This window comes from Mchenga conophoros, linkage group LG7 (assembly GCF_057382185.1).
Source record: "Mchenga conophoros isolate Kocher_MC1m ecotype Shallow Benthic linkage group LG7, M_conophoros_male_GT1.1, whole genome shotgun sequence".
NCBI classification, from domain to species: domain Eukaryota; kingdom Metazoa; phylum Chordata; class Actinopteri; order Cichliformes; family Cichlidae; genus Mchenga; species Mchenga conophoros.
Window position 1 is genome coordinate 68,666,803 of NC_140532.1, and position 13,170 is coordinate 68,679,972.

The window sequence follows — 13,170 nt, forward strand, 5'->3', positions numbered from 1 at the left end:
CATTGCAGCAAATTCACGGCAAGAACTGATGCTCAGAGAAACCACAGAGAAACCCCAGTTACTGTGGCTGAGGTCCAACAGCCCCACCTCAGACTCTACAGGCCTCATTGAGCAGGTTGATGGGCTCCATGGCCACGACAAAAGGGAGATCAGAGTCGCCTTTATTGGCCGTGTATATGCGCAGACACATACGAGGAATTTGGTTCGGGTAGATGACGACTCTCAATCACAGCAATGTAAATCACAACAATATGTAAACAACACAATAGAAACAATATAAAATAACCATAAGGTGTGTGTCTCTAGGAGGAGAGCCACACCAACAGCTGAGCTCTGACAGCTTGGAGCACTGGCACACTAGGCCCAGGTGTTGCCAGTGTTGCTAAAACATTCCACACCTGTACAAAATATACTGGAATAACACGAGTAGGTCTATTATCGGGCTTTAGTTCTGTTCATATATCAAACACGTCCTATTCTTCATCTAAATATCCTTCTGTGTCTAGCATGTGACCAATCCTGCAGACCTGTCGGCAGCATTTAAAATCCAGCTGTTCCAAAGACCTTTCACCAGCTTCTTCTCAACTTATTGTGTCAGCCGTGACCTTTCTGACACAAAATAACCCTGTTTGGAAACTGTTCAGAGTACTGTGGGATGGCTCTGCTGAAATCGTCATTTAGCATAACTGAATTTGGGTGTTTTGTTATGGACAGCAGGCTTCCAGCAGGGCAGAGACTCCAGAGCAACAGGACTCACTGCAGAAGAAGAAATCAGCTGGTATACGAGCTACTAAGCAAGAATACGTTGAAGGTAAACAGATATTTACCTCCACCTCTTTAACCTCCACCTTCTTTCATTGGGACAGGACAACACGCTCCGTTACTGAGAGCAGTCACAGGTACACAAACACGAAGAGCTGAGGCTCTGTAGACAACTTAATCCTGACACAGTTTGTGGCCTCACAGAGTAGCTTTGTGTTGCAGAGGCAGAGGAGCACCACCGGCCTTTGTGCTGCACCTGCACTGACGCCTTCCTGAAGGGGGACTGTTGTGGCTGCTGGCGATGGCTCAAACAGCAGTTTCACACTTTTATCACGAACCCTTTCTTTGACCTGGTCATCATCATCTGCATCATTGTTAGCACCATCTTCACAGCCATGGAACATTACCCTATGATGGAGGAGTTCATGGAGACCCTGGTCATCGCTGAGCTGGTGAGTGTTGAAGAAGTTTCTGCAGACCCTGTTATCTCCTACTTGGTTAATTTAATGGCAGCTTCTTCACTGCAGGCTAAAATCAGGACTTTTCCATTCTGCTCCCTTAGTTTGGTGTAGACTTGATCAGTCGGAGGGACCATATGTTCTTCTTCGATGTGCCTCCATGACCAATTTAGTGATGAATGCTTTTAGCGGGTTCTTCAGCCACCTAGCAAGAGTGGTTTAAAATGTCCACTCAGAGCAATTACATCACAAATGGTAACAAACCAACGGTACAAACCTGTAAACGACCTGCATAACTGAGAGGAAAAGCAGCACAGTGAGGTAAAAATGTAACGGGGGTACAGTATAAACCTCTGGCAAGTCTCGAGAAAAGTAAGGATCAGCTGGGATTCAGAGGGAGCTTTACTGAGGTTTATTTACACCGTGAGTCTTTTTGCAGTAACAGTGATGCCTGGTCAGAGTGATCTACCTTTACATGGGTGACATTTCACAGGAAAATTATTGTTTTGTTGGAACTTCTACTTCTGCACGGGACTCGGTGTGTTCGAGGTTTTTCGTTCGCCTGTCTGCCGATGGTTGGATGAATTGGATGCAAAACATGCTTCTACCCTGTGACCTCTGACCCCTTTGAACTGTGCAGGTATTCCGTGTGATCTTTGCAGCTGAGATGATCATCAAACTTGTCGCACTGGGCCTGCATGGATACTTCCAGGTCAGATTTGTAGTTTCTTCTCAACAGTTCAGCGATCTGCCATTTTCAAAGAAACATTTGTGATTGTTTGTTGTCGTGGTTACAGGTGCGCTGGCATATCTTCGACTTTATCCTCGTCATCATTTCTCTGGTGCAGCTGGGACTGGCTGACGTTGAGGGTCTATCTTTGCTTCTTCTTCCGGTTAGTATAACATCACCATTACCGTCACCATCATCATCTGTTCTCACGTATCTTTCTGTTTGTCCAGTTTCGAGTGTTTCGGCTGGCCCGTTGGTGGCCGATGCTCCACATGTTTTTGAAGATCGTCTGGGCCTCAGTGGGGAACCTGACTCTGGTTCTCTTCATCACGGTCTTCATGTTCTCTGTGGCGGGCGTGCAGCTGTTCCAGTCAGACTACAAAGCTAACGTCTGTCGCATTTCTCTTGACTGCCAGCTTCCTCGTTGGCATATGGAAGACTTTTTCCACACCTTCATGCTTGTCTTCAGGGTCTTGTGTGGACTGTGTTTAGAGTCTTTATGGGATTGCATGGAGGTCTCGAATGATGGCATGTGTGTGACCTTCTTCATGATTGTCCTGATTGTTGGAAAGCTGCTGGTGAGTCTCTTTACACTCAACAACCTAGAATGACCCAGTCCACCTTAGTCCATCAGGAGTTTTTGAATGAGTTCCTGGTCTGTTTGCAGATCCTACATCTGTTCCTGAATTTATTGTTCATCAATGTTCAGCTGGTGGATTCAGAAGACAAAACAACAAACATCCTGCAGAGTACCATGAAACAGACCAGAACCTGGATCCCCAAGAGAATCTGGACTTTGTGGGGGAAGAACTACGCTGACCAAGATCACAAAGGTGGTTTTTGTTTGTATATTTGTCTTTGTAGGTTCTCAGTTATCCAGGTCACAGTAATCCAAGGAGCTTGTTTTGTGCCATTACTTTATTGCTGTTTTGGGGGTCTGCATTATTAACATGGAATGTAGATATAACACTGGCACAGCCACAACGAGGTAACATATTAGTCAAAGTCAAACTTTATTGTCATCTCCGCTAAATGGCAAATGGCCTGTATTTGTATAGTGCATTACTTAGTCCCCTATGGTAATGGTAAATGGACTGGTTCTTATATAGTGCTTTTCCACTCTTCTGAGCACTCAAAGCGCTTTACACAACTTGTGCATTCACCCATTCACACAAGCACAACTGACATTCACACACATTCATACTCCGATGAATGCGTCGGAGAGCAATTTCGGGTTAGTATTTTGCCCAAGGATATTTGGCATGCAGACTAGGGGAAGCCGGGAATCGAACCACCAACCTTCCGATCAGTAGATGACCTGCTCTACCACCTGAGCTACAGCCACCCACCTATGGACCAAAAGTACTTTACACTGCATTCAGTCATCCGCCCATTCACACACTGGTGATGGCCAGCTACATTGTAGCCACAGCTGCCCTGGGGCGCACTGACTGCTACAGCCAGTGCAGCATATAAAGACAAGACGACGAGTTACATCAGTGCAAAAAACCCTAATAAATGGATATAAAAGGAGTAGAAAAATAAATATACACTTAAGACTAAGACTTAGTGAAGTCCTGTCTTGAAGCCTGAAACTGGATGTTTACAAACTGGATCTGACTTCGACAGTGAGGGACTCTGCTCACTACTCATTGGTAGTAAAATGTAAAGTGGATTGTAGTCTCGACTTAAATCTTCCCGTCCTTCCTTCTCCTCAACAAGACTTCAAACTAGTGACTGAGACCATAAATTCATCAGTGAGCTGAGTGATGAGGTGAACACGAAGCTCATTTTCTCATATACTTGCAAATGTTCAGGTTACAACCAGAGGAGTCGCCACCTGCTGGACATTAGAGAGACTGCAGGTTTGAGGCAGTGTTGCCTTCATGTTTCAGGTCATCCTCACACATACTCTGTTGTTAGTGGTTTATTTTTTTTCTGTGGATCGTATTTGGATTTCTGTGTCTTTTTTAAGTTTTAGATTTAGAGCTTTTAATTTGAAAATATTTTCATGTTTTCCTCATTTGCAGGTGACACTGAAAAAGACAACAAGGAGGAATATCTGGCCTTAAGCTCTGTGAGCTCAGATCAGCTGACCCTCGATGATAACCACACAAACATGGCCGCCTGGGAGGCCCCCGTCGCTGTGGCTGAGATCGAGTTTAGGACGCCTGAAAATGCAGAAGAAAAGGAGACGCAGCATGTAAAGCAGATTCTACTATTTTTGATCCTAGAGCAGAATTTCATGTTAAAAGTAAATACTGATGTGTGACGCAGCTTCGGCCTCGAGTATGAACAGCAGATAAACATGTTTGTGTCGCCACGGGGCGACCGTGGCTCAGGGGGTTGGGAATCGCATCTGTAACCGGAAGGTCGCCGGTTCGATCCCTGGGCTCTCTGTCCTGGTCGTTGTGTCCTTGGGCAAGACACTTTACCCTACTTACCTACTGGTGTTGGCCAGAGGGGCCGATGGCGCGATATGGCAGCCTCGCTTTTGTCAGTCTGCCCCAGGACAGCTGTGGCTACACCTGTAGCTACCTCCACCAGTGTGTGAATGTGAGAGTGAATGAATAGTGGCATTGTAAAGCGCTTTGGGTGCCTTGAAAAGCGCTATATAAATCCAATCCATTATTATTATTTATTATTACACAGTGCTATTTTCCTCACTGTGATCACTGTGCATGAAGAACATCTCTCCACCCTCGATGTGACCGCAGCATCATCAGAGCTTCAGCATAACTGCAGTTGTCTTTATGATGAATTGAGTGAAACACAGCGATGAGATGCTTTCACACACACATCCACAGCACACAGGTTTAAAGCAGACAACTGGACCGTGTAAAGTTCAGGTTTTAGTTTGAAATTCATCAGCAGCTGCTGATGTTAAAATCACTGCAACAGCTTAAAGAAGGTGATCATCAGACTTTTACAGGACTGAAATCAGCCATCCTGAATTCACAGACACAGTAAAGACCCGAGACATAAACCGCGTGAGCTTTCAGAGTGTGAACACTTAGTCCGGTGACAGTATTTTAAAGTAACTAGGACATTAAAGTTTATTTATGTTTGTGAACTTCTGTGTCTGCAGTGTGACGTCATGCAGAAACGTAAAGATGAAACTCATCCAGAACCTGAGGACTGCTGCTGCAACAGTATGAGCACACACACACACACACACTGTTATATCAAATTATTATATGTAAAATAGTTTAAACCTGCAGTGACAAACCTTTGTCTCCCTCTTGTGGCAGTGAGAGTAATTACGTAAATGCTGAGCTTTGGTAAACGTGTTCATGTTTCACCATATTTGGATCACACAGACTCGGATACCTGCTAATTAGTGTTCAGTAACATCCAAATAAAATCCTCAAGTTTCAGTCCCTGAAACTGGACCTCAGACTTCTTGAATGTCTGTTGGTCCAGTCAACCTCACAGCAGCCATATTATTGGTCAGATGATTGTAATAAAAATGATCCAAAAGGCTCCAACAGCACAAACATGGTCCAGAGGTCCAGTTCAGGGACTGCAATTGGCAGACAGCTAGCAGCTACACCCGCCTGTGTCACCATCCACCTGTTAGTCAAAGAGGCCACGCCCCTAATAATGCCAACTTTAAGGCTCAATACAAACCTTCTCTCACTCTCTTACAGTTGTCATGAAAGGGGGAAATTATGGATATGGATTTGGTCTCAGGCTGTAAACATGTTTATTTGTGCTGTAAAGTTTTAACATAGGGACATGTTAAATCTATGGCGACCGGCTCACTGCTGGAGCCTCTGCAAGAGGAACTGCAGCTTTTGGTTCTTCTGTGCATGATTTAGTTTTCAGTGCCTCAGTTTGATGGATGATGTAGACCCAATTTAAAAGTTCAACAAACTGTGACATACAGAGATGATATCAAAGTTCCTTCACTGCAGCTGTTTCCGTTACATCAAGAGAACAGAAGCCAATCAGTCAGCAACGCCTCTGATGTGTTTCAGGCTGTTACATCTGCTGTCCGTTCCTGGAAATAGACACATCCCAGGGTACCGGCAGGGTCTGGTCTAACTTCAGGAGAGCCTGCCTCTGCATCGTGCAACACAAATTCTTTGAGGGCTTCATCGTCTTCATCATCCTGCTGAGCTGTGCAGCTCTGGTAAACAGACATTGTCAATACATATTTGACAATATACATCATGAATTCATGTCCCATTCAAACCCTGGACTCACTTGGACATGTTTTATCTTCCTGGCTTAACTCCACACTGAAACCACTAAGCTAAACATATGGCACTGATAGCGACCTGCATGAACCCACAGACAGTTGATTTTGTCTTTGAAATCACTTTTGGATCAGTGTCTTGATGCATGCTCAATCATCCAGGTAAGTAAATCCCAAAGGTTGAATCTGTACACCTGGTCGTAACGTTTTCAGGAGAAACTTTCATCATCAGGGGACGTCTTCAGTCTCAGCTGACTGCAGGTCTCCAACCATATAAACAGGACATTTGCACACTGACTGAAACTAGCACCACTGAAGGAACAATGGGCTGGGAGGTCAGTTCCTTCATCGTTAATATGCAAATTCTTTTGACCATTTGATCAAAGACGATTGATCAATTACCATGAGTCCCATTCACAGAGAGTTGGGGAATGGCTGCAATCACAGCATTGTAAGATGGTGACAGATGTACCCTTAGGCCCCTCCTCCATTCAGAGATGGTCCTTCCCTTTTCACGTAAATGGCCTCCTTGACTCCGCCTTCAAACCAGCGTTCCTCCCTGTCCAGGATGTTACATCCTCATCATTGAAAGAGTGTCCACTGGCCTGTAGGTGTGAATAGACTGCAGAGTCCTGTCCTGACGAGGTGGCTTTTCTGTGTTGTGTCATCTGCTTGTGCAATCTACTGTTTATAAGGTTGGAAACCTGCAGTCCGCTGAGACTGAAGAAGTCACCTGATGATGATGAAACGTTTCTCCCACTGAAAACGTTCAGATGACCTGAATCAACCTTTTTGGGTTTTGGAGCTGTTGGGGTGGTTTCCTGTTCATGGGTAGAAAAGTTATGTCTTATTATTGCAGAGGTGCTGCTCTGAAAGACACAAAACATCCCCTCACTAAAGCGCCAGAGTTGCAGATGATCACAGTCTACAATATTAGAGAGAGGATCACAACAATCAGATGACAAGAGCAGCCCTTGGTGATAGTGGGAAGGAAGAATCCCTTTTTTAACAGAAAGAGACCTCCGTCTGAACCAGAATCAGGGAGGAGCAGCCATCTCCTGGATGTGTCGGAGGGTGGTGGGAAAAAACACAGACAGAAAAGAAGAGCTCATGAAGAACAAACAGGACAGCAGGTCGTCTGTTAAACCAGAAGGTCACACTGCTAGAATGACAGTGGTTGTCCTTAGATCGTCTCATATGCTGCTTGTTGTGAGTAAACAGGCGTGTGTTTGTGAACAGGTTTTTGAGGACATCTACCTGGGGCATCGTCCAGTCTTGCAGAGAGTTTTGAAGATGGCAGACCTGGTGTTCACCTTCGTGTTTCTGGTGGAGATGCTACTGAAGTGGATCGCTTTTGGATTCAAGAAATACTTCACAAGCTTCTGGTGCTGGCTCGACTTCCTCATCCTAGATGTAAGAGCACAATCGGCAGCACCAATTATTGGCAGTATTTTACAAAGCCAGTCACGGAGGGACCACAAGCCAGTGTTGTCCTAGTGCTGGTCCCAAGCCTGGGTAAATGGGGAGGGTTGTATCAGTAAGAGTATTCTGACTAAATCTTGGAATGAACGAAAAATGATGTGGGGCATTTAACCATGTGTGGAGCTGGGGATCATAGACCCACCTCAGCATTGGTGATGGCACCGAAGCTAAAGGACGGGCTGTTCATGTCTGAGATGTGGGCGGCGTTGACAGGATGTCAGTATTTGACGTTGTAGTAAAGAAATGGGGTTGTTTCAGTTTGAACAGATAAACTAACAGCACACAGTCAGGCTGGGTAAGATGAACCTGCTGCTTCACTACTCTCCTGTACAATGAGGTCATTTCAATTTCATCGAGTTCAATTCAATGTTATTTATATAGCACCAAATCACAACAACAGTTGCCTCAAGGTGCTTTACACTATAAGGTCAAGACCTTACAGTAATGTTAAGGAAACTGAGAAAACCCAACAATAATATGACCCCCTATGAGCAAGCGCTTTGGCAACAGTGGGAAGGAAAAACTCTTTTAACAGGAAGAAACCTCAAGCAGAACCAGGCTCAGGGAGGGGCGGGGCCATCTGAGGAGGGGCCTGATGATTTAAGACCTTATTGGTTTAAGAGTATGTGAGGAGCAGGATTTTGAATTCTGGATTTAACAGGAATCCAGTGAAGGGAAGCCAAAACAGGAGAAATCTGCTCTCTCTTTCTAGTCCCTGTCAGGACTCTTGCTGCAGCATTTTGGATTAACTGAAGGCTTTTCAGTGAGTTTTTTGGACTTCCTGATAATAATGAATTACAGTCGTCCAGCCTGGAAGTAATAAATGCATGACCTAGTTTTTCAGCGTCACTCTGAGACAGGATATTTCTAACTTTAGAGATGTTGCACAAATGGAAGAACGCAGTCTTACATATTTGTTTAATATGTGCGTTGAAGGACATGTCCTGGTCAAAAATGACTCCAAGGTTCCTCACAGCGTTACTGGAAGCCAAGGTAATGCCATCCAGAGTAAGAATCTGGTTAGATACCATATTTCTAAGATTTTCAGGGCCGAGTACAACAACCTCAGTTTGATCTGAATTAAGAAGCAGAAAGTTAGCGGCCATCCAGGTCTTTATGTCTTTAAGACATTCCTGCAGTTTAACTCATTGGTGTGTGTTATCTGGCTTCATGAACAGATAGAGCTGGGTGTCATCTGCATAGCAGTGTAAATGTATGCTATGTCTTCTAATGATGCTGCCTAAGGGAAGCATGTATAATGTAAACAGAATTGGGCCTAGCACTGAACCCTGTGGAACTCCATAATTAACCTCAGTGTGTGACGAGGACTCTCCATTTACATGCACAAACTGGAGTCTATTAGATAGATATGATACAAACCACTGCAGTGCAGTACCTGTAATACCTACAGCATGTTCTAATCGCTCTAATAGGATATTATGGTCGACAGTATCGAACGCTGCACTGAGGTCTAGCAGGACAAGCACAGAGATGAGTCCACTGTCAGAGGCCATAAGAAGATCATTTGTAACCTTCACTAAAGCTGTTTCTGTGCTGTGAACTCTATGAGTAGTAAGCAAAGTTTATTTATTAGGTTTATTTATTTATTAAGCACTTTTCACAGAGTCGCTGTACACAAAAGGGTCAAATAAATCTGAACATTAAGTGCTAAAATATTCAATAAAAATATTTGATAAAATAAAATAAAATAAACAGGTAGTTTTAAAATAAATAAATAAACCTATAATCATTCCAATAAAACTTCTGAAGCCTGTTTAAACAAAGATGTTAGTCCACAGAGTCCACTAAGTGTAGTTGTGGTGGTAGACTGTTCTACAGCCTTGGTGCCACAGACTGAAAGCCTCTGTGCCCCCTCGTCTTTAGTCATTTACAGGGAACAACCAAAAAATCCAGAGTCTGTGAATGAAGAAAGAAAGCAATGATTTGTCCAAGCTGGAAAACAGGTTATTACAATAGTCTAAAAATAACTTAGAAATGTTACTTAAATGAAATGAACAGCAATATGATGAATATTTTATATGCAAGTCGAAGCCAGAGAAGAATCCAATATTACACCCCGTACATGGCTCAACTCCTTGAACAGTCCACCATATACAAGCACAGGTGAGCCCATAAATGGCAGGAAGTAAACATTCATTACTAAATAAGGAAACCAGAATCTTACATGCAAGCGCGCCTGCAGTTAAACGCTATAGCTAATAGCATCCCCCACCATGCTAGATCTAGGGGAGGAAAAATATCTGCATGCAGTTCAAGAAAAGGTTTACAGTTTTAAACACAACAAGGACAACTTTGATCATAATGACTTCAACAGAGGCAATGGTTTGTTCTAACAGAGACAGTCCTGTCAGATAAGTAAGAAGAAAACCAGTCTAAGGCAGAGCCACATACACCAGCCTGAACCTCAAGCCTGTCAGGCAGAATGTTATGGTAAATGGTATGAAAGGCTGCACTAACACTGGACAGAATGATAGCAGAACAGTCCCCTGCATCAGAAACCATTCAAAGATCACTACAGATTCATTATACAAAAGACAGAGTAAAGACCTGATTTCCTACAGTTGAAACCTGACTGAAACTCTTCCAATAAGCCATTCCTCTGCAGATGATCTGTTAGCTGTTGACAACTACTGTTTCAAGAATCGATAACAGGAAGGCTGGGGATTGGCCTATAAGTAGCTAACACAGCTGGGACAAGGGGTTGGTTTTAAGTAATGTTTAACAACTGCCATCTCGAAGGCCTGTGGCTTGTAGCCGATTATTAGAGACAGGTGGATCACATTGTCACCGCTGTGCTGTCTTCTAGGTGTCTCTGTTCTCCCTGATGGGCAACATGCTTGGATACACCAGCCGGCCTCTGAGAGCTCTGAGGACTCTGAGGGTCCCGTCTCGCTTCAAGGGCATGAGGGTGAGGCAGGCACTCATACAGATACAGACATTGCCGAGCAGGATGTAGGTGTACTCTTCTGCTAGAGAAAGAAGATCAAATATTTATAAAATTCTTTGCTTGTTAAATGATTTGTAGAGTTCGTGTGACTTTCTCTTTTGCTCTACTCATCATTGTGTTCCCTTTTTAGGAGATTTGACTCCTTAGGGTGTGTCTGTTATTTCCCATAGACACTGAAGGTTTGTCCTATCCATCATCATTCTCCTTATTTGCAGGGTATCTGTCCCTAAACGTTTCTTCAATCTCACCCAACTCAGGGAGCGTTCATCAAACAATCTTTGTTTTCTTATTTCTCGGTTGTCCATCCTACAGACGTGGCCCAGGTATTTTAATCGCTGGTGTAAGCAGAAGGACTTTATCACTTTTGTCTCAGTATAAAACCATTTGCATGTCACACAATTTACACCCCAAGTTGAATGATTGTTTACGTTGTATATCATTTGCTTAGTTTTTGTTTACAGGTTTTCAGGTCTTTCAGTAGCTAATAGTGAACTTTCCTGGCAGAACTAAAGTCCTGTTGGATGGAGAGCCAACGTGGAGGCAGCTTATTAACTGGATGTGAGCTGATTCACAGCAGAGACCTTTTTGTCTCTGTCTGTGTGCAGGTGGTGCTGAAGGTGCTTGCCGTGACGCTGCCCTCCATGTTCAGCATGCTGCTGGTGATTCTGGTCATCTGGCTTGTCTTCAGCGTGATAGGAGTGAATCTGTTTGCAGGAAAGTTTTCTTACTGTTACAATGAGACTTCAGAGGAGCTTTTCTCCTTTTACGTGGTGAACAACAAGACTGAATGCTTTTCACTGATGGATCAGAATTTCTCTGAGGTCAACTGGAAGACGTGGACGTTTAATTTTGACAATGTGGGGATGGGTTTCCTGTCGCTGCTGATCATGGTCAGTGTGAACACTCTAACTTGTTAGTTAGAATGCATAAAACCATCAACTGTGTGGAAAAAACATAACCAAGCTAACTAAAGTCAGTATCATTTAGTAATACAGCTTGAATTCATTGTTTTTCTAATGAAACTCTGTGTTGATTGTGGGTCAGGGGACGTCTTCAGGCTGGATGGACATCATGTATGCAGCTGTGGACTCCAGACAAGTCAGTATACACGCTGGATCAGTACTATTACTGTTGCTGTTATTGCTGGTATATTACTACTGTGTGTGTGTGTTAAAACCACTGTATGTGTGTGTGTGTGTGTGTGTAGGTGGAAGACCAGCCGCGCTACGAGATCAATGTGTACATGTACCTGTACTTCATCTGTTTCATTATCATCGGCTGCTTCTTTACGCTGAACCTCTTCATTAGAGTCATCATTGATACGATCCACCAGCAGAGACACAAGATAGGTCACGCACACACACACACACACACACACAGTTGGGCATCAGTCTGTAGAAGCTCCACAGTGTTGGCTGAATTCGTTCTTCCTGTTTCTGTCAGTTAACTTTGCTCTTGTCTCTCATCTCTACTTCGGAGGGAAACATGTTTTTGTGACGGACCAGCAGCAGAAATATTTGAGCACCATAAAGAAACGATTCTCTGAAAAACGCAACAAAACTGTTCCACAACCTCAGGTCAGTTCAGATATAGTTCTTCAGTCTTTGTCAACTGCTGGCTGATTTTCATTTTTAGCCCAGTCCTTGTACCCGACCACTTTCAGAAGATTACCCAACTCTGACCCATTCAGGCATAAAAGAGGCTCCTAACTCAAGGGATGAACTAATGTTGTGTCCACACATGATGCACAACTCAGGAAACAACCAGTTTCAAGTTGTATCTTTGAGCTCTTTTGCTGAATTTGTGAAAAATGCCAAAGTAATGGGAATCTAAGGAGCTTGGAAAGAGAACCGTTAGTTGTTTGAAGACGTTTCAGCTCTCATCCGAGAAGCTTCTTCAGTTCTAAGGTCAAATGGTGGAGAGTCCCAGATTGAAACCCAGTGGGAGTTTCCCCCCAAAGAGGTACAAAGGACCCCCTGATGATCCTCTACCTAATCACATGAGCCAAGGTGTGAAAACGGGTGTGGGTCACAATCAGCCAGGGTTTCGGGTGAGCTCATGGTGAAACCCGGCCCCACCCTGTCATGTGATTTCCTGAGGCCAGATGGCCCAGGATGTGAGTGGGTGTTAAGGCGTCTGGGGAGGGATCTCAGAACTAGATTATAGATGGCAGAGAGTTGTAAACTCCAGGTGGACTTAAATGGCTTCTTTCACTCCTCTTTTAAACATCTGTCCTCTCTGTCCAACATGTGAACATTGGAATCCTCGAAAGAGCGTCCTTTCCCCCGTGTCACCTATTGTAGCCAACTTAACTCTCTTCCTATTGAAAAAACAAAAGTTGTATCCAAGATGGCCGACTTCTAAATGGCCACCATGGTCACCACCATGGTAGACAAACTGGCAGCTCTTACTGTGGTGGCATCTGTCATTTTTTTCAGTGTGGTATGTTGGAGCAGCAGTTTATCGGCAGCTGAGAGGAAGAGGTTGGATAAACTCATCAGGAAGGCCAGCTCTGTTCTGGGATGCACCCTGGACCCAGTGCAGGTGGTGGGAGACAGAAGGACTGTGG

At 44.1% G+C, this 13,170-nt stretch overlaps 1 protein-coding gene across 1 annotated transcript in view; it reads left to right on the forward strand.

Annotated features, from left to right (window-relative positions):
• Positions 1-13,170, forward strand: part of LOC146571726 (sodium channel protein type 4 subunit alpha B-like) — a 70,045-nt gene that overhangs the window by 29,942 nt on the left and 26,933 nt on the right. Inside the window, exons 12-27 of the mRNA XM_085281059.1 lie at positions 715-778; positions 867-899; positions 985-1,214; positions 1,861-1,932; positions 2,018-2,113; positions 2,181-2,528; positions 2,618-2,783; positions 3,981-4,153; positions 5,039-5,102; positions 5,931-6,085; positions 7,391-7,564; positions 10,461-10,562; positions 11,207-11,491; positions 11,646-11,699; positions 11,809-11,946; positions 12,074-12,178. Coding sequence (XP_085137185.1) covers positions 715-778; positions 867-899; positions 985-1,214; positions 1,861-1,932; positions 2,018-2,113; positions 2,181-2,528; positions 2,618-2,783; positions 3,981-4,153; positions 5,039-5,102; positions 5,931-6,085; positions 7,391-7,564; positions 10,461-10,562; positions 11,207-11,491; positions 11,646-11,699; positions 11,809-11,946; positions 12,074-12,178 — 2,259 coding nt within the window. The remainder of the gene's footprint in view (positions 1-714; positions 779-866; positions 900-984; positions 1,215-1,860; positions 1,933-2,017; positions 2,114-2,180; positions 2,529-2,617; positions 2,784-3,980; positions 4,154-5,038; positions 5,103-5,930; positions 6,086-7,390; positions 7,565-10,460; positions 10,563-11,206; positions 11,492-11,645; positions 11,700-11,808; positions 11,947-12,073; positions 12,179-13,170) is intronic.